Source organism: Lynx rufus, unplaced genomic scaffold (assembly GCF_022079265.1).
Source record: "Lynx rufus isolate CCGP_SWC_20201006 ecotype Redwood Valley unplaced genomic scaffold, mLynRuf1.p SCAF_3, whole genome shotgun sequence".
Taxonomy (NCBI): domain Eukaryota; kingdom Metazoa; phylum Chordata; class Mammalia; order Carnivora; family Felidae; genus Lynx; species Lynx rufus.
Window position 1 is genome coordinate 158,954,905 of NW_025814845.1, and position 19,270 is coordinate 158,974,174.

Here is a 19,270-nt window from a genome sequence, read left to right on the forward strand (position 1 = left end):
CCTTTTGTGTCCATATTTCTTACCTTCTGACCAATTTCACATCACAATTTTTAATGTCACTTCACATGTGAGCCAAAGATGGTGCCTATGCAATCAAAGCATTTGGCTTTCAATTTTTTTAATGTTTGTTTGTTTTTGAGAGAGAGAGAGGGAGACACAGAACCCGAAGCAGGCACCAGGCTCTGAGCTGTCAGCACAGAGCCTGACATGGGACTTGAACCCACTAACCACAAAATCATGACCCGAGCCAAAGTTGGACACTCAACCCACTGAGCCACTCAGGTGCCCCAAGTGGTCTTCCCTATAATTGAACTATTTACCATTCACTATCTTGAAAGCTTAAGAACTTAAGCTTAAGAATGAAAGCTTAAGAATTTCTGTGGTGGTTGGTAAATGTAGTTTCGCCTTTTGCATCCTGTGAGACATTGTAACCCTAGTAAGGTGAAGAGTGGACTCAGGTCAAAATATTGGAGGTTATACGTTTATTTTTGAGTAGAATGCTGAGTGAAAAAGAGCAGAGGTAAGGCCCAGCTTTGTAGTTTACTTGACACAAAAGGTTTTTTCTTTTTCTTCCTAAATATAACTGTGCTCTGATACGAGTAAAAGCAACCAATAAATAAATAGCAGATTGAGTAGCTGAGCGGTGGAATTTGATGTTAGTTTTCACTGTTGACCAGATAAACAGGCACATGGAAGTAACACCATTTTGGAAATTGAGTTTCCCAAATGAGCTTTGTTTATAAACTTTGAACATATCAAAAATGGGCAGTTTATTAAATCTTTTCTACCAACATCACTTTTTTTTCCCCTCATCCTTTTTTTCCTCCATGTTATTGCCTGCAGCAGTCAGTTACAGTCACTCATGCTAAGTAGAGTTTGAGTAAAGCTAATATTGGCAAAAATATACTGTTTGACCCCTTCCCCCACTGCTTATGGTGTGGCATGATTTTGTGTTTTGAACCAGTACGTTTCAGCTGTGAAATGCACTCACTGCAAGCACTGAGCTGAGTGCATGGAAACTGTTATGCTTCTCATTTTATGTGATCTACTAATTGGTATGTAGCAAAAATAATTTTCTAAAACTGTTTTGTTGCTTGTTTTGTAATAAAACCATGTGAAATACTGAAATATGGTGTATGTTTTCCTAACGCTGACCTTCTGTCCGTGGGTGGGTGATCTCTCTAGTCAGTGTGCCCTATTACTGGTTTTCTGGACTTCCCGAGGTAAGTGCCTGCACAGGGCAGGGCTGGCGACCTCTCTTCGTGGCGTGGGGGTAGACCTGGCCCCGGGGCGGGGACGGTGTGGGTGATACGTGTGGGATCTGCCAGGTTCTGCCCCATAAAGTCTGGGGGTTGGCGGAGGCGGCACCCAAGCCGGGAGAAAGTGTGTTGCTCACGTTAGAGCAGTTGCGAGACCAAAGTAACTGGAACAGAGCGAAGAAGGAAGGGGGCAGAATGACTAGATCTCTGCTGCGGCCCACCGCGCTCGGACAACTCCTGCTGTGGCTGCTGCTGCCCCCGCTGCCTGTGCCCAGGGTCGAGGCTAGGAAGTCCAGGCCCTCGCTGCCCTGTCCGGCGGCCTGCGAGCCTACGCGCTGCCCCCCGCTGCCCACCTGCTCCGCTGGGGCGACGCCGGTGCTCGACCGCTGCCGCTGCTGCCGCGTCTGCGCGGCGGCCGAGGGAGAGGCCTGCGGCGGGACGCTGGGCCGGCGGTGCGCCCCGGGGCTGCAGTGCCGCGCGCCGCTCAGCGCCCAGCGCTTCCGCGGCGCCTGGATGGGCACTTGCGGCTGCCCCGCGGCGGGAGCGGCCGTGTGCGGCAGCGATGGGCGCACCTACCCCAACCTGTGCGCGCTGCGCGCCGAGAACCGCGCCGCGCGCCTCCGGGGCGCGCTCCCGGCCGTGCCCGTGCTGAAGGGCGACTGCGCCGACCAAGGTGAGCGCCGGCCCGCGCGCGCTCGGGCGCTCGCGACTCCTCTAAGCAGCGCGCCGCACTCGGGGTTAGCCGCAGGCTCGTCCCTGCGCCTTTGCCTGCGGATTCAACTCCTTGTTCCCAATTTTCTTTCCTTCTTAGGTGTCTCCTTACCGGTTCCCATGTGGTTTCTCCCCACTTGCCTCCCCAGGCCTGTTAAACACCGTCTCCCCCTTTCCCTTTCTCTTTTTTTTTTTCCCCCCACCCGGGATGGGATGACAGCTGTTTTCCTCAAGGCGTATCCTTACGGGATGGCCGTGAACATAAAGGGGAGCCCGAAGAGAGGAAGGGGAGGGAAAGGGAACTGGAGGAGGAGAGACACCGGGAGTTTGGGGATAGGACACCAGATGCGGTCAGGCAGCGGGACGCCCACCGCCCCCAAGCATGGAGCATTTCTTCTCAGGGACCAGGAGTGTAGGCCGGCTCAGGAGCAAGTACAACTTCATCGCCGCCGTGGTGGAGAAGGTGGCGCCATCCGTGGTTCACTTGCAGCTGTTCCGCAGGTAAAGGAGGCAAGAGGCGGCCGCCACCAGCGGTCTGTTTATGAGCGCCTGCCCACTTAAGTCCCTGCGCTACCGCTTTACAAGCATCATTTAGTCATAAAACCTGCTGTGAGGAAATCGCAGCTCAAAACAGGTTGAGTAATCTGTTCAGGGTGGTTTAGCCAAAGAGCGGAAGCATAGGGTTCCTGACTTCCAAATCTGGGCCACTCCTCTGCACTTAGTTGCCTGGGGTTTCACCCTTCCTCATCTCCCACAGACAAAATCTGAGAGTCAGATGTAAGAGCTAGAAGGCATCCTGATGGTGATCTTGCTCAGGCTGCTCGTTTGCATGGAAAGGAATCATGTGTGACAAGACCAGTTAGTAGTGGATCCAAGCTGGAACCAGCCTTCTCTTACACTCTCTCCCTGCCTGGGTCCTCAGTAATGTGGCACTCAGTAACGTGGGATCCACGTTTGGCCGCAGTAGCATGATTAGATTAGGTCTCTGAAGCAGAGGGTTGCTGCTCTGACCATCGCTGAAGGTGGGGGTCAGAGGTGGTCCCTGGAAAAGGGGAGCTGGAATCAGCTCTCATTCGTGATCCTAAGAGATGGCCAAGGCATTGAACATGCAGAATCCAATTACACATGGAGAGCACGAAAACAGGAGAAAGTAAAATGTCTGAGAAAACCGTGGTGGCAGTATGCTTGATAAATGAGAGGTTCCCATGTCCCCAGACTGTGATAGATCCCCTAATTTTCCTGCCCTCTGCTTATGCCGTTGTCTTGCTGAGACAGGTCACCTCTTAGCAGCAAGGATATTCCTGCATCCAGTGGCTCTGGGTTCATAGTGTCTGAGGATGGGCTCATTGTTACCAATGCCCACGTCCTCACCAACCGGCAGCGGATCCAGGTGGAGCTCCAGAGTGGGGTCCAGTATGAAGCCACTGTCAAGGACATTGACCATAAATTGGATCTTGCGCTGATTAAGATTGAGCCAAACGTGAGTATGCAAGGGCCAAATCAGTCTGTACAGCTGGGGATTTTCATCAATTTGCTGATACTTTCTTTCCCACCCCACTCCCACACATTTCTACCTGGTATATGCTCTTTTCTGGTTTCTTTTTTTTCCTGTTTTTCACTCCTCCTTTGTTTATTTTCCTCTCTGCCCATCTGTATATCCCTAACAATTTCTATTAACTATCCAGCCTCCTTTACCTCTTTTTTCAACAGATGCTGCTTCTGGGAAGCTTTGTTTCTGCTTGCCTTAGAATACTAGGAATGATTGCAATGGATTCAAAGCTGCTGAGGAATACTTTGAGGTGCTTGCTACACAAAGTGTAATCTGCACTTCAGCAGCATTGACGTTATCTGAGAATGTTTTAGAAATGCAGAATCTCAGATCCCACCCCGGGCTACAGAATCAGAATCTGCATTTTAATAAGATCCCCAAGTGATTTGTGTGCACGTTAAAATTTGAGAAGCACTGCTCTGGGTGATCTCCTTTCTGTTTGTGGCTTAACCTTGACTAGGAACCTTTGAGCTGGAATCGAGCTAAGTTGCTAATGTCAGTTTATGTTCATCAGCTACTTCACTGGTGGTTTAGTTATAGTGATTTCTACAAAGCAATAGTTTTAGATTTTAGAGATGATACTGATCATCTTATCAAGTGAGAGAGTTTGGTGGTTGCTGGAATTTGAGGAAGAAGCATCAGGCACTTGTAGAATGTATGTGGGTGGGTAGGTGATTCTTGGATTTTAACTGCCCAAATGATAGAGACGGTGTCATATGTGTGTTGAAAACAAATACTGGTTGATTCTGTTCTTGATTTGTTTTTCACCTCTCTGTCCTTCCCATCCCTTCTGGTCTTGTGCAGACTGACCTTCCTGTATTGCTGCTGGGAAGGTCATCTGACCTGTGGGCTGGAGAGTTCGTGGTGGCCTTGGGCAGCCCGTTTTCTCTGCAGAACACGGTGACTGCAGGAATTGTCAGCACTACACAGAGAGGGGGCAAAGAGCTGGGGCTGAAGGATTCGAACATGGACTATATCCAGACTGATGCCATAATTAACGTAAGTCACTTGGGAGGGCCATCCTCAACCCGTTAGGTACTGACAGGACAGTGAGAAGGACATGTAAGAATGCCCTCTTTTCCCATTGGCCTGTTGGGGATGTCCAGAGTACAGTTAGATCCTCACGAGAGGGATGGCATGCCATGTTGTTAGAGTTCAGCCTGTTTGATGTGATAATTGGCATCCATGGTAGCCTCTTAGGTCTGTCATAGGGGTCACCCCCTGCTGTAGAAGGTGGTGGTCCTTTTGCTGTTGTCCTTCATTGGCACTGACTTCAGTGTTGGTGATGACGGGGGCACGGCTTTGCCTATCTAGGAGGAACAGGCACTCATCAGCGTAGGCTGCTTTTGGTAAACCTCTTTAGGAACCATGTATAAATGACAAGGAGAAAAGTACTGACTTTTCCAAATTTCTGTCTTCAGCATGGGAATTCTGGGGGACCTCTGGTGAACTTGGTAAGTGACCACTTTCCTTGCTGCTTCACGTCTCTTCCTCACTTTCAAAGACTTTACAAATTCCATGATGCAGACTAGGATGTCACCCTTATGTAGAGATTTGTGGTAAGATGCTTTTCTGTTATTGCATCGTTTAAGTAACCAGTTAGCAGAAATTTAAATCTACAGTGGATTTATCATCCTGGCATGTGATTTCATCAAACTGAGAGTGCTAGGGTTTACTTATGCTTACTGACATCTCTTGAGCATGCTCTCTGTCTTCATCGCGTAGTTAACACAAGTCCTGGGCACTAAACTAAAATAGATGTTAAATGACCAACAGTACTATGTAGGGTTTATCCTTGAAAACCCCTCTGCTGCTGCGTATGAAGAACTGTTCCTGATCCCAAGATGCTAACTACATGATGTGGTCTGTTCAGGGTTAAATTTAGTCTTGATAGAGATGACAGAAAAACCACAGTAAGAATCCATTGCTCTGTCATGTTTCTTTAGTTTCATTCAGCATCTCTAGTGGAAATGGGAGTTTCTTGTTGCTCAATTATGTGGGGAAAGCATGAGAGTGTAGTGCTGTTTGAGACAGTCTGTGATCATGCTTTCTGAGTCCCTTTGAGCTGATTGTTTTTGGTTCTTTACACATTACAGTTACTTTTTGGAGGATGAATTGTATGTGAAATTACTGAGCCCCTTTTTGCTTAGCAATGCATGTAATTTTTTGCACCTGCTTTCTCCTGTAGACAATGAGTCTACTAGAGTAGACACATTGTCTACTCTAGTAGACAATGCACATTTTCAGGCCACATTCCAGACCTACTGAATTATAATATGTATTTTATTTTATTTTATTTTTTTATTTTTATTTTTGGGACAGAGAGAGACAGAGCATGAACGGGGGAGGGGCAGAGAGAGAGGGAGACACAGAATCGGAAACAGGCTCCAGGCTCTGAGCCATCAGCCCAGAGCCCGACGCGGGGCTCGAACTCACGGACCGCGAGATCGTGACCGGGCTGAAGTCGGACGCTTAACCGACTGCGCCACCCAGGCGCCCCATAATATGTATTTTTTAAAATGTTTATTTATTTTTGAGAGAGAGAGAGAGCATGAGCACAGCAAGCAGGGGAGGGGCAGAGAGAGAAGAAGACACAGAATCCGAAGCAGGCTCCAGGCTCTGATCTGTTAGCACAGAACCCGATGTGGGGCTTGAACCCACAAGCTGTGAGATCATGACCTGAGCCGAAGTTGGATGCTTAACCAACTGAGCCACCCAGGAGCCCCTATAATACGTATTTTAGTATGATCAGAAGTCTCTTTTCTACCCTTGCCATTACTCAACAAAGGCTAAAGGATGATGAAGTGCACCAAGAGGAAAGTGTTTCCCACTTCTCAGCTTCGGCCTTGTAGAGCTTTGTTCTCTAAGGTCAATTAGCTAATCCTGAATAGTTTCACTGAAGTGTTGCCTTTTTGCCTTTTCCATGTTTTTTTTAAGTTTCATTTAAGCAGAAAAGGCAAATACTCCCTGTCCTCTTATCCCTGTCAAAATACAAACTGTGGTTCACTTTTAAAATCAGTTTGGCGAAGGAAAAAAATGAGCTCAAGATTTTAAAAAATGTCCTCAGTAGGGATTTGCACATGGGTAGGTACCCCCCCCCCACCCCGGTTTTCCTACAACGCTGTGTGTCCCGTAAGGTAACATCCGCTGCTCTCTGTTGAAGTCCGCTTTCCTCTAGCCCCTCTGTGTTCTGACCCTCAGTGACTGGCTTCACTCTCTCCTCTGCTGGTTTTAGTTTTGCACCTATCAGTTTGCATGACTTGGAGACCTAATGATGGCTCCTCCCTTGCCAGGATGGTGATGTGATTGGCATAAATACACTCAAGGTGACCGCGGGAATCTCCTTCGCAATTCCCTCAGATCGAATTCGACAGTTCTTGGCAGAATTCCATGAGCGCCAGTTGAAAGGTGAGGGGAGTTAGGACTTTTTCTTCCTTTCTTGTGTTTTTCAGGAGCACTCAATCTATCGTAGAGACTGCCATTAGGAATTCTGTAGAATACTGAGTCACTAATACCCAGCTCTTATCACGTTGGCTTGAGTGGCAATATTGGGAGACAAGGCACAAAGCCAGGCATGTATTGTCCCCAGAAATATGTGAATTGTGGTGGAAAGGAAACCCATGGGCTAGAAATGGGAGTGGATGGGAGGAGTGTTCATGCTAGTGACAAAGATTCTCTGAAGCATTTTCATTGCTGACACCCCAAAAAGACAGTTATTATTAAGTTTATTTACTTATTTTGGGAGAGACAGAGACAGCATGAGCAGGGGAGGGGCAGAGATAGAGGGAGAGAGAGCGCACCCCAGGCCCTGCACTGTCAATGCAGAGCCTGACCCAGGACTTGAATCCATGAACCATGGGATTATGACCTGAGCCGAAACCAAGAGTTGGATACTTAACCGGCTGAGCCACCCAGACGCCCCTGAAAAGGCAGTTATAATAATAGTAAGGATAATCCATGACTTGGTGTCTTTTATGCTCTGCCCAAAGGAAGGAATTCTTGTTGTTAATTTTCCTAATTTTCCTTTCCAGGAAAAGCTCTTTCACAGAAGAAGTATCTCGGTCTGCGGATGCTGCCTCTCACTATGAAGTAAGCGTGGGTTTGAATGTGTCTGGGTTGTTTTTCAGAAGCAAAAGTCACAGCTGGACAGTCTTAACAGGTGATCTAAAGCATCTGGACCACAACTAGCTACTCTTGTGACTGCAGGGCCTTGTTGTCACTGAGTAGGTGCCTCTGCTGGCACCAATATTTGCTGAACGTTTCAGTAGTTTCTTTCTCTGTGGCTCTACCTTATAATGTCCCATGGTCCCAGGCTTCGGCAGAGAACCAGACCACCCCCGGGGAAGAATAACTGTGACCGGCTTGATGGAATTCTCCCTGGCCACTTGGAGCCTTGAGTAGAACAGATAAGAGTACCTACTGAGTTGGAGATTTTGGCCAGGGCTCTGAAGATTATTAAGTCATTGTGTTTCTTAACCTTCCGGGAAAACTCTTCTCACTTTTCTTAGCCTTCTTCAAGAGATGAAAAGGCAAGATCCAGATTTCCCTGATGTGAGTTCTGGAGTTTTTGTGTATGAGGTGATTCAAGGAACAGCTGCTGAAAGGTAAGAGCGCAGCTCACGTGCCGTAGTAAAATGTGTGTTGGATTGAGACGTGCACTGTTCAGTACAGTGGCCCTCCCCGCACTTGACTGTTGAATACCCAGATGTGGCTGGTGTGACTGAGGAACTGAATGTTCTTTAATTTTATTTAAATAAAAAAAGAGGTAATGGATGTAAAATATTTTTCCATTAAACATACCTTTTGTTTTGGAAGGACTGCCTTTCATACCTTAATCACTGCATTGTGTAAGATGTTGTATAGTAGCATAACAGGTGTGTGTTGTTTCTAGTGGATTTCAAAGACTTATATGAAACAGTGGAAAATAACTTAATAATTTAAAAAATTACATGTTAAAATGATAATATATATATTGAGCTAAAATAGGTATATTTTTAAAATATTGACTTTGAGAGAGAGAACATGCACACAGAAGCACGTGCAAGGGAGGGGCAGAAAGAGAGGAAGAGAGAGAGAGAATCCCAGGCAGGTTCTGCGCCGATAGCGTGGAGCCTGACGTGGAGTTCGATCTCATGACAAGTGAGATCATGGCCTGAGCTGAAATCAAGAGGTGGACGCTTAACTGATTGAGCCACCTAGGTGCCCCCAAATAGGTATATTATTAACATTAGTTTCATCTACTTTTAAAGATATTTCTAAAAATTAAAAAAGTTTAAAAAAAATATGCCTACCAGGAAATTTAAAATTATGTATGTGTCTTGCCTTACGTTTCTATTGGACAGTGTGGATTTAGACTTTTGAATACTTGTGTTTGGAAGGACTTCTTTTGGGAAGGGGATGGTTCTTTGTAGCCCAAGAATTCATGATGAGTTAACAGCATAAGCTTAAATTAATTTTGCTAGGAATTCTCAAATCTATTCTTTCGATACCTTACTTATTAAGAACAGGAAGAATTCAGAGGACTAATGGTTTAATAATATATTTTAGGTACTTTCAGACACTTTTTTCTTTGAACTCTGGAAGACCGTATCAGAGGCCAGCACTGAATGAATGAATGAATGTAAATAAAGCAAAGGCTAGAATAGCTTATCAAAGAAGTGCTCAGCTGATTTTACTCTTGTCTTTAAACATTTATACTAACTACTGAGGGAAGAGGTGGTTTGTCCTACAGTTATTTTCCTGAGTCTCTCTCTTATACTTCTTCAATATCCCTTTCTCATTATTTTTGGTTTTCTTTTTTTTTTAAATTTTTTTTTTCAACGTTTATTTATTTTTGGGACAGAGAGAGACAGAGCATGAATGGAGGAGGGGCAGAGAGAGAGGGAGACACAGAATTGGAAACAGGCTCCAGGCTCTGAGCCATCAGCTCACAGAGCCTGACGGGGGGCTCGAACTCACGGACCGCGAGATCGTGACCTGGCTGAAGTCGGACGCTTAACCGACTGCGCCACCCAGGCGCCCCTATTTTTGGTTTTCAAGAGCTCAGTCACCTTTTTAGACTATGGCAACTCTTTTACTAGGGGGAAGAAACCACAAGGTACTAACTGTTCAGAATAGCTAAGTAGTAGGTCTCATGTTACTAAATTTGGCTTGTCATAGGCTTTTCTAAACTTTCTTGCTTCCTGCCCTCCCCCCACCCCTTTATTTTTAACTTTTGGCTCAAGGCCAAAGCTATTTCTTTCAGCTCTCCAAGTCCTTGCTACTCAAAATGTGGTCTGTAGACCAGCAGCATTGGCATCACCTGGTGCTTTTTAGAAATGCAGAACGACAGGCTCTACCACTGAATCAGAATCTGCATTTTATTTTTATTTTTAAAAATGTTTATTCTGAGAGAGAGAGAGAGAGAGAGACAAAGAGAGAGAATCCCAAGCAGGCTCCATGCTGTTAGCATGCAGCCCAGCTCCTGGCTTGATCTCACCAACTGTGATCATGACCTGAGCCAAAATCAAGAGTCAGATGCTTAACCAAATGAAGCCACTCAGGTGCCCCAGAATCTGCATTTTAAACAAGAGCTGCAGGTGATTTGGATGAAGATTAAAATATGGGACTTGCTTGAAGTCACCGATAAACCAGAAATCTATTATTTCTGGCTTCACCCACTTATATCTAATAATAATCACAATTATTATAGTAATAACAGCTGGCACTTATTAACCACTATGTCAGGAATCATTTTAAGTGTTCTACATACTTATAGAACATACAATAGTCTTATGATATAGGCATTAATTTATAGAAACGGCAGCTGTGGTACAGAGAGGTAATTACTTGAGAGGTACATAATTATCCAGAGAGCAGGGATGTGGAATCTGGCTTAACCCCTGGATTATCCCGTTTTGTAGCTCCTTCTCTTGTTTCTGAGAGGCAGAGTGAGTAGCCAGGTGGGTTTTCAAGTCTGAAAGACCCAGGATCAAATCCTTTAGTTTCTTCCAAGCTGTGGGACATGGGAAAGATCATTTATCCTGGCTAAGCCTCATTCCCTCATTTTGGTGTGTAGTTTACACTAATAACTGGCAGGTTTCTTTATCTTTTTTCTTCTATTCACAGAACTATAATGAACTAAGTTTCTTCTTTGTACACTGCCCCAGTCATCCTCCTGAGGTGTCCTTGTTCTAAAGGTTTTCCATGCTTTTAGCTTTGCCCTCAAACTTCTTTTCATAGCCTCTTGCTTTAAATTTCTATTAAAAAAAATTCCACATTCTTGGTAATCCTCCCACATCCTTCCTTTGACTTCCCATATCTTTTTTATTTTTTAATTTTTATTAAAAATTTTTTTTAATGTTTATTTCTGGGACAGAGAGAGACAGCATGAGTGGGGGAGGGGCAGAGAGAGAGGGAGACACAGAATCCAAAGCAGGCTCTGAGCTGTCAGCACAGAGCCCGATGCGGGGCTCAAACTCACCAACCATGAGATCATAGCCTGAGCCGAAGTCGGTTGCCCAACCGACTGAGCCACCCAGGCACTCCTCCCATTTCTTTAAAATGGTGTCTCCTGGAGTCATTTCATTTGATGAGCCTCTTCCAGCCTATTACTGACTTTAAGAGAAATCATCAGCATGGCCATATGTGATTGCAGTGTTTTGTGTTTGGAGGTGCTTTTTGTTTCTAGACTATGTACTCTATGTGAAGCAAACGTGTTGGAGACAGAATGTAATCACAGCTTTGGGGAAAAGGAGCCTACAACCAGAGCCTTAAATATTTAGACTTGGAGGGGTGACTGGTTTTTGACTAACTGAAAGCAGAGCCACCATGCAGCTCAGCATAGTCTACTTCCACAACCATGGGTGAAGATGGGACAAGTGGGCTGTCAAAACCAAACTGATATAGAGTACAGCTGTCTGGGGAAAAATGTATATTGCTTGGAAATATATTGCTTCATCTTTGCTTGAGGTTTACAGAGGTCAGAGAATGATAAAAACCAAAAGCTAAATTCCCTATTCCAAACCAAATCCAATATACGGGAGGAGTAAACTTTTTACATGATTGTTAGAGTATTGACTTTATAAAGGTAAGACTGTTGTCCCCAGGTGATAGTCCCCAGGACTATCTTAGGATAGTCCTCATATTTGGAAGGATTGAGGCTATTTCTGGTTTCCTGGTTGTATGTTTAATGACAGCAAAATAATGCCAAGAAATGACATTAAATTCTGGATGGGGACAAGCAAAACTTACAGTTTCATGGTTCTTTTCTCCCCCCCCCCCCCCCCCCCAGCTCTGGGTTGAGAGACCACGATGTAATTGTCAGCATAAATGGGCAACCTGTTACCACCACAACTGATGTTACTCAAGCTGTTAAGGACAGTGATTCCCTTTCCATGATGGTTCGTCGGGGAAGTCAAACTCTGATCCTGACAGTCACACCTGAAATAATCAATTAAATATCTTGCCTTAAAGAGAAATTATCTAACAAAACCAAAGCTATATTACCTGGTTTGTATTGAAGATGTACCAAAGATGGCAAGTTTTAGGTTCTCTTTCTTATAAAGAAAAATGAATGCTTTAAAACACACATACATTCAGGGACCTTTTGGTTGGGGTGCTCTACTGTTGGTTGCTAAGAAGCCTTACTAAAGCAAGTGAAGGACATGGTGCCAGGAAGTCTGGGAACTGATAACATTTTATTTAAACAAAGAAACAACTGAAAGACAGGCACAGTTTCTAATTTAACCTTGACAGAAGGCCGCTTTAGGACTTTAAAACTTCACTATAGCTACAAACTGGATATAACACAAACATCCACACACACGCCAAATATGAAGAAACAACCTGAATCCAGAGTGCAAAGGAAATCCAATTGTTAATAATACTCCTTTTCCCAGTTTTTCAGGTTGTATCATATTTGGCCAGGGTTTATAGATGCAGAGGATGGGCATCATTTGCAAGTCAAACTGACACTGGCAACTGCAGAGTGTCACAAAGAATATTAAAGATTCTCATGATCACCCTGACAGTGGTCTCCAAAAGCTTTTCTGACTGTGAGAAGGGCTTCTTTTATAAGACAGATACTTCAATAACTTATAGATTTTTACCTTTTTACCCTAGCTCATCCTCCTGGCAACATTAATGATTTTGAGTCTGAAAGTTGCCAAAGTGTTGTTTTTAAAGAAAGTAGCTTTTGGTGGGGGTTTGTGAATATCCTGAGATTTTTTTTTGTTTTCAACGTTTATTTATTTTGGGGACAGAGAGAGACAGAGCATGAACGGGGGAGGGACAGAGAGAGAGGGAGACATAGAATCGGAAACAGGCTCCAGGCTCTGAGCCATCAGCCCAGAGCCTGACGCGGGGCTCGAACTCACGGACCGCGAGATCGTGACCTGGCTGAAGTCGGACGCTTAACCGACTGCGCCACCCAGGCGCCCCAGTCCTGAGATTTTTTTAAAAAGTGTGAGATGAGGCAGGACTTGTGGCTTAGAGTAGTATCTTATTTTTGGTAAGGTTTTAATTTTAGTTTGTTTTCCAGATTTCTCTTAGTAGTTATTTTTTTTAATACAGTGTCTCCTTAAATTCTATGCAGAATTTTATGTTTATGTGCATTTTTTCCTGGGGAGGGGGTCTAGTTTCTTCATGACCTACAACAATTTAAAAAATACTATATACTTATAGTATAGAGACTATGAATAAGAATCTACCAATTATTGCTATTGTAGACAACAAGGTTAAGGTCAATGTGGCACAGAACTTTCAAGACAGAATAATCTGTTTTAATTTTTCACAGTTGCTACCATTTAAGAATAGAAGTACAGTGAGCATATTTATCAGGGATAATAAAGCTGAAACTTTTAGAAAAGCTGATTCATAATGATGGAACATATCCAGAGTTTTTTTTAACTGTGATTCTTGGTCTTTAAGTCAACTATTATGAGACTAAACTTTGAGTACTTCTACCTTGATTGTTTCTAGAATTTATCCTGAATATCAGGCTCTTAGTTTGTCCACAAAGTCCTCCTTTTACTTTATAGTTATTAGCAGTTCTTTTCAACTTAAATTGCAAAGGATGGGAACTAAGCTTTTAAAACCACTTATAATTCAGAACATTTCCTTTTATTCCCCATGATTTGGGAATGCAAAAGCCTGGTTGTCTCTTTCCCCACTGACTACTATAGCCCACAGTGAGAGCTTTTGGAACCACACTTATTTTGACAGAATATGTTCAGTTTCTCTTTGTCCCCATAAATCACATCCTAACTCTACCCAGTACTCAGTAATTCTGTCCTTTAAGCATCTGTTTTTCTTTCACCTTATCTTACATAATTGTGAAGAATAGTTTTACAGTTAGGTGTATGGTATGTTTTTTACCAGCCTAAAACGTAAGCTCTCTAAACTAGTGAATAACTAATTTTTGGATAGGATAGCCAAGAGGATAGCTTAACCCAGACATGACTGATATTGTTGGGCTTTCAAAATATAATTGAAATGAAGAAATTATTGTACTGTATATACTGCCTCTGGGGCAAAATAGTGATGTAACAGTAGGATTATTAACAGAGTGGTTCATTTTAAATGCCTAGCTTTTGGCAAAACAAACAGAATTTTGAGTCTCATTCTACCTACTGAAAGTACCAAACAGCATTCCAGGTTGGCAAAATTTATTCTGCAATTTAAATTCAGAAAGTCAGAATTTCAGTGTGTATTAAAATCCATGGCCATTTTACTTCTGCTGAAGATTTTCACTGGTTCAGCTTCAGATCTCTTCTGCATGAAGATTTAGGGTCACAAAAGGCACAAGGTTCACTTGCTCATCTTGTTGGGTCCACTTGCTCCAAAGTATTAAAGATACAGCAATGTACAGAAATAAAGAGCACGCAAACCCCTCTGCAGCTTATAAGTTAGTCACTATCCTTTATATTTTGTACATGAGGAAAGGTACACACTTGATTCCCAAACACTGTTGGTTTGTCATTTCTAGTCTGCAAGGTAAAATTTGGGTTGAAAACCCGGAGTCCAGAGAAACCTTCCTAACCAAACCCATTCCCTCCAAAGAGGGAAAGTAATGGCCAGGTCTGGCGTCAAGGAAGAGTTTTGAGCCTGTAGAGATGAATTCAGAAGACGTGCCTCTCTGGGCCATGACGGTTGCTCTTTTTAGTAAACAGTGCACCAATTGCTGCCATCACTTGGCATCAGCCCTCCAGTAATAAGCAAAATAAGGTCAACAAACCACCAAATCCCAAGTCCCCCAAGTGTCAACAGCTTCCCTACTGCTGTGCCAGTGTGTCCCAGACAGAAACGATCCACTCCAAAACATCCCAGGAAGAAAGAGTACAGTAAAGTGGTTATGAAGTAGTGTCCAGTATATCTAGACAGAAGGAATGAAAAGGAAGATGTTTACCACATGAAAATTAAAACATTTAATGATTAATGAACTTAACATAAGTGAAGAGATAGTGTAGCAGTTCCTCTGTGGCCTCGGATATACCCCCCCCCCCCCCCCGCCTGAAGAAAATCTCTAGTTGGTCTAGTGTTGTAAAAGAGCACTACCTGGGACCTATAGGAACAAATACGGATTTGGATTAGACAAGAAACAGTCAAGCACATTTACTCTGTAGACAGTCTGGTAGAGGGGAGTCTGGGCCCGCATCCTTCCCTGACACAGGCAGGCTCCTGAGGCTGTATTTCTGAATACAGTTCTCTAAAGAAGTGCTGTCGTGTTTCATCAGGTGAACACTGATCTTCGTATACCCTTCTGCTGTTTTGTGGCAACTAAAAGTGAGGTTTCTTCAATAAGGACTTGGGTCTTACATACTGCAATGACACTCAATTGCAGTTGCCCTAATATCACTAAACATCACAGACTCTTTATTAGCAAATGATGTACATTCTGTGCCTTCAAGCAAAATTTACAGAAATGACCCTAATTCTTTAAGATAAACTTATTTCAAGGAGAGAAACCCACACTTTTCATAATAAAACCTTTACTCCTGAAATACTAAGGCTATTTTCACAGGATTTATACCTATCATAAGAATTTTGGCACTAGATCATCTGGTCCAACTCCTTTATTCTGTAGGTTAGGGAGGGATTTAGTCTCTGGGCATCCAAAGGCACTTAGCTAGTTGATGAAAGAGACATTTAAAACTTCTGGCCTCTGGTCCAGGGTCCTCTCTGTTTATAACCACATTGCCCCTGTCCATGGATTATGCACAGTAGTAATCATGTTGCCCCTTTAACACTTAAAAAAAAAAATTTTTTTTTAAAAAAAATTTTTTTAAAATATTTATTTTTGAGAGAGACAGAGACAGAATGCGAGTGGGGGAGGGGCAGAGAGAGAGGAGACACAGAATCCAAAGCAGGCTCCAGGCTCCGAGCTGTCAGCACAGAGCCTGATGTGGGGGCTCAAACTCATGGGCTGTGAGATCATGACCCGAGCCGAAGTCGGGCGCTCAACCAACTGAGCCACCCAGGCGCCCCTAATTAACACTTTTTAAAAAATGTTTTATTTATTTTTGAGACAGAGAGAGACAGAGAGAGTGGGGGAGGGGCAGAGAGAGGGAGACACAGAATCCAAAGCAGGCTCCAGGCTCTGAGCTGTCAGCACAGAGTCTGATGCAGGGCTTGAACTCACAAACCGTGAGATCACTGACCTGAGCCGATGTCGGATGTCAGACGCTTAACTGACTGAGCCACCCAGGTGCCCCATTTAATACTTAAAAGAAAAAGTCACATCAAGAGATGACAAGAGAAACAGCTGTACCTCTAAGTACCAACCAAACCATTCAAAGTAACACTTACTTTATACAAGGTTTATTCTCTCGTAGGAAAGTCCTAGGACTGGCACATTCAATCCCATCTAGGGCCCGGCACTGGACTGAAGTGTGTTCCACGTCACTGTAGGCCTGACCACCAAACTGTGCCATAACAACCAAAACAAACAATCCAAACTCACCAAAGCAAGTAAATACAAAATATATCTTTATATTCATTAATAAAAGGTGACTCAGGACAATAATTATACTAACAAAGTTGGGGTAAAGCTGTGTTCAAGAGCAAGGAATTTAGTGATTCAAGGGGATTTTAAACTATTCCACCATAATTGTGCATTGTTTTAAGTAAACTTTTTTTTTTCTTCTTTGTGACTGGCTTCTTTAATAATATAGTAAAAACCTTTACAATCAGTTTCATTAAATGTCATTTAGAACAGATGGACACAATGCTTTAATTATCCTATATTTACAGGAAAAAGAACATATTCTGGAGCGTTTGGAAATGGGTATTTAAAAAGTCAATGTGTATTAGAAGTCTGCTTTATATATTATAAATGAATATAATAAGGAAAAAACTCAGAATATCAGCTGACTCAGAATTCTATTTAGGTCATGAATGTGTGATTATCAAATATCTACAGTACATTTTTTTATTAGTTTAAATTACAGCAAAAAAATTTCAGAACAGGACCTGTTACCATTTATGTAACTGAACTCTAGTAGAGAAAGCACAGCTGTACATTCTCCCCTGGCACCTTATTAAGTACTTCACTAGTATTTTCATTGGAGCATCCTCAAAGGGAAGGGACTTGGAAATCATACCTTCCCTGGGATTCAGGTGCCTGAGTACTGGTTCTCTAGGACTTCTGGGGAAAGTAGCAGTTTGAGTGCCTTCACGGGATCAACTCGGTTTTTAATTAAAATGGGCAAAAGTAAGTGATCTCTATATAATGCTAACTCAAACCTTCATTGATAATTATCAATAGAACAAGATCTCATTGTATTGAAAATACTTCTTTACACATGATTGCAGTAAGAGTTGCTTTTTTGGTCTTGCTACTTTCAGGTTTATTCCTTTGTCTCTGATTTAGTATAAACAATGTTTTCCCATAACTCTCTTATACCTGATTGAATCTTGACTTGCATTATGCTGCATAATACGAGGGGAAGGTACATGAAGTTGACTGGTTTTGGGGACACTAAGTAGGATGTTATTAATGGAAATGAATGGCTTTTTTCCATCAAGAGGCCACTGTTACCAAAGGCCTCTCCTTGAATACTATAACCTCCTACAAAGGCATATACTGATAGACCCCATCTATTTCCTAAGAAAACAGGAAGTAGATGGCAACTGCTTGCCTGGTGAAAAGAACGATCACTGCCCCAAATGCATGTGTAATAAAGATACAGCTCAATCCATTATTGGTTTTAGAAAGTGCATAAACCTTTCTTTTGCTCTTTCAGCCAAGTGCACACTTGAAAGATAATGAGGTTACATAATAGCTTTCTATCAGTCAATCTCAATGGCCCAAAGAATCAAAGACAGGTTAGTCTGTGCACCTGGGTAGTTTTGGCACAGACACTGCTTCTTCCTGAGGAAGTGAAATGTCTTGTTCAGTTAATGACCCTGGCCATGATGGAAATTTCCAGTAAGTCATTCTAATAGAGTCTACAAAAAGGTAACTTCATACCCCTATACTTTTATTATAACAGCATTTACCTAGTACTATTTCTCTATGGAAGAGTTTGCTCATAAAACAAAATAAAAACCCACCTTGAGACAACCATAACCGAGTTCCTGGGATGCAGTTGCATTTCCAACATGATCCACTGGGTCGTCACATTCTATAAATTCATCAGGTCTGTAAATCACCAGTAAGATCATGATCACCATCTCATATGGTTTTTGCAAATGGCTGTTTATGTATATATAAACAAAACAAGCAAGAGACATTGCTTCAAGTTTTCTAGGGTTTAATTTCATTCTGACTGTACCCAAGAGTTGCTGTCAATCAGACTGAAGAACAGCAGGTCAAACAGCCATCCTCTAATTGGGGGAAAGGGAGTGTTTCTGGTTGATTTCTACATGGATTCTACTTCTGCCAAGGCTTCCTCTTCCCTAGGCAAAGAGCCACAAGGCTATGGGAGCAAAATTGAAGCCAAAGGATTCCCAGTTCTCTTTGGCATTTCCCAAACGCCTTTTCTTATGGACTAAAAAGAGATGTTAAAAACTTGGTTCTGCAACAGGATATTGCTTTTTAAAAAAAGAAAGTGCCTTGTAGGCAACGGTAAGTAATTTACTCCATTTGTGCCTCAGTACCAGCACATACGACGGATTCTCCTTCAGTTGAAGGGAGCAGGATAGAGAAGGCACAACCTCGTACCCTTCTTCCGGAGGCTATATGAGGTCACTCCTTCCTAGTTGTCCTTTTTCGGGATCCCAAAGGATCTGCCACTGACACACAAGATTTTCCCCTGCACGGGTGAGAGGAGTGAGAAACCTGTCATGGTATTTACCTCCCGCGTGTTGACTATCAGGTCCTCAGGTGAAGAGGGTCTGAAAAAAAAAGCAGCCTCCCTTCCCCCCCAACCCCAACACCCATATATCCCTGGCCCCATCTCCATCTCCACCTCGACGACTGGGTAGCTTACAGGTAAGAGCAAAGGATGACTGGAGACTGGGGGTCGCCATATTCCCAGCTCGGAGCGCCGGCGGAGCCCTCTGGGTGGGCGGCGCCAGCGGATGTGAGCTCGGGCTCGGCGGTAGCGTTGTGTGAGTGGCTCCGAGAGACACAGTGAAGCAGCAGTAGATTCCCCAGCAGCAAAGCCGCCTGGCCGCACAGAAGTAAGTAACTCACCGGGCAACCACCCAGCACCATCTTCCCGGGCCCAGTGGAAGAGACCCGACCTCAACAGCAAAGCTCGGCCGGCACAGCCGACCCAAGGCAGTCCTGCCAGGTCAGGCCTCTCCGCGCGTAGCCCCACTCCTCGCC

At 43.6% G+C, this 19,270-nt stretch overlaps 2 protein-coding genes across 3 annotated transcripts; one reads left to right on the top strand and one right to left on the bottom strand.

Annotated features, from left to right (window-relative positions):
- The first annotated feature begins 216 nt into the window (after positions 1 to 216).
- On the top strand, positions 217 to 12,768 carry HTRA4 (HtrA serine peptidase 4). The gene is made up of 10 exons (XM_047091100.1): positions 217 to 1,932; positions 2,372 to 2,471; positions 3,004 to 3,005; positions 3,242 to 3,450; positions 4,324 to 4,518; positions 4,941 to 4,973; positions 6,813 to 6,927; positions 7,551 to 7,608; positions 8,028 to 8,123; positions 11,792 to 12,768. Exons 1-10 carry the CDS (start codon positions 1,455 to 1,457, stop codon positions 11,955 to 11,957), a joined length of 1,452 nt encoding a protein of 483 aa, XP_046947056.1. The 5' UTR covers positions 217 to 1,454; the 3' UTR covers positions 11,958 to 12,768.
- Positions 3,399 to 19,251, bottom strand: TM2D2 (TM2 domain containing 2). 2 transcript variants are annotated; one of them, XM_047091099.1, is made up of 4 exons: positions 18,930 to 19,251; positions 18,052 to 18,139; positions 16,306 to 16,421; positions 3,399 to 4,829 (listed from the first exon to the last, which is right to left on the bottom strand). In XM_047091099.1, the coding sequence occupies exons 1-4, from the start codon at positions 19,154 to 19,156 to the stop codon at positions 4,826 to 4,828; spliced, it is 435 nt and encodes a 144-aa protein (XP_046947055.1). In that variant the 5' UTR covers positions 19,157 to 19,251; the 3' UTR covers positions 3,399 to 4,825. The 2 variants fall into 2 exon arrangements, with proteins under 2 accessions (XP_046947055.1, XP_046947054.1); XM_047091098.1 differs by lacking the exon at positions 3,399 to 4,829 and adding an exon at positions 13,259 to 14,872 and having other exon boundaries at positions 18,930 to 19,243.
- Positions 19,252 to 19,270: the final 19 nt, after the last annotated feature.

Coding starts and splice junctions, on each gene's coding strand:
- HTRA4 (XM_047091100.1), top strand. CDS start 1,455: ATGACTAGATCTCTGCTGCGGCCCACCGCGCTCGGACAACTCCTGCTG. Junction 1,933..2,371: donor GGGCGACTGCGCCGACCAAG/GTGAGCGCCGGC, acceptor ATTTCTTCTCAG/GGACCAGGAGTGTAGGCCGG. Junction 4,974..6,812: donor GGGGACCTCTGGTGAACTTG/GTAAGTGACCAC, acceptor CTCCCTTGCCAG/GATGGTGATGTGATTGGCAT.
- TM2D2 (XM_047091098.1), bottom strand. CDS start 19,156: ATGGTGCTGGGTGGTTGCCCGGTGAGTTACTTACTTCTGTGCGGCCAG. Junction 18,140..18,929: donor GTCATCCTTTGCTCTTACCT/GTAAGCTACCCA, acceptor GGTGATTTACAG/ACCTGATGAATTTATAGAAT. Junction 14,873..16,305: donor GAGAATAAACCTTGTATAAA/GTAAGTGTTACT, acceptor CCTTCTGTCTAG/ATATACTGGACACTACTTCA.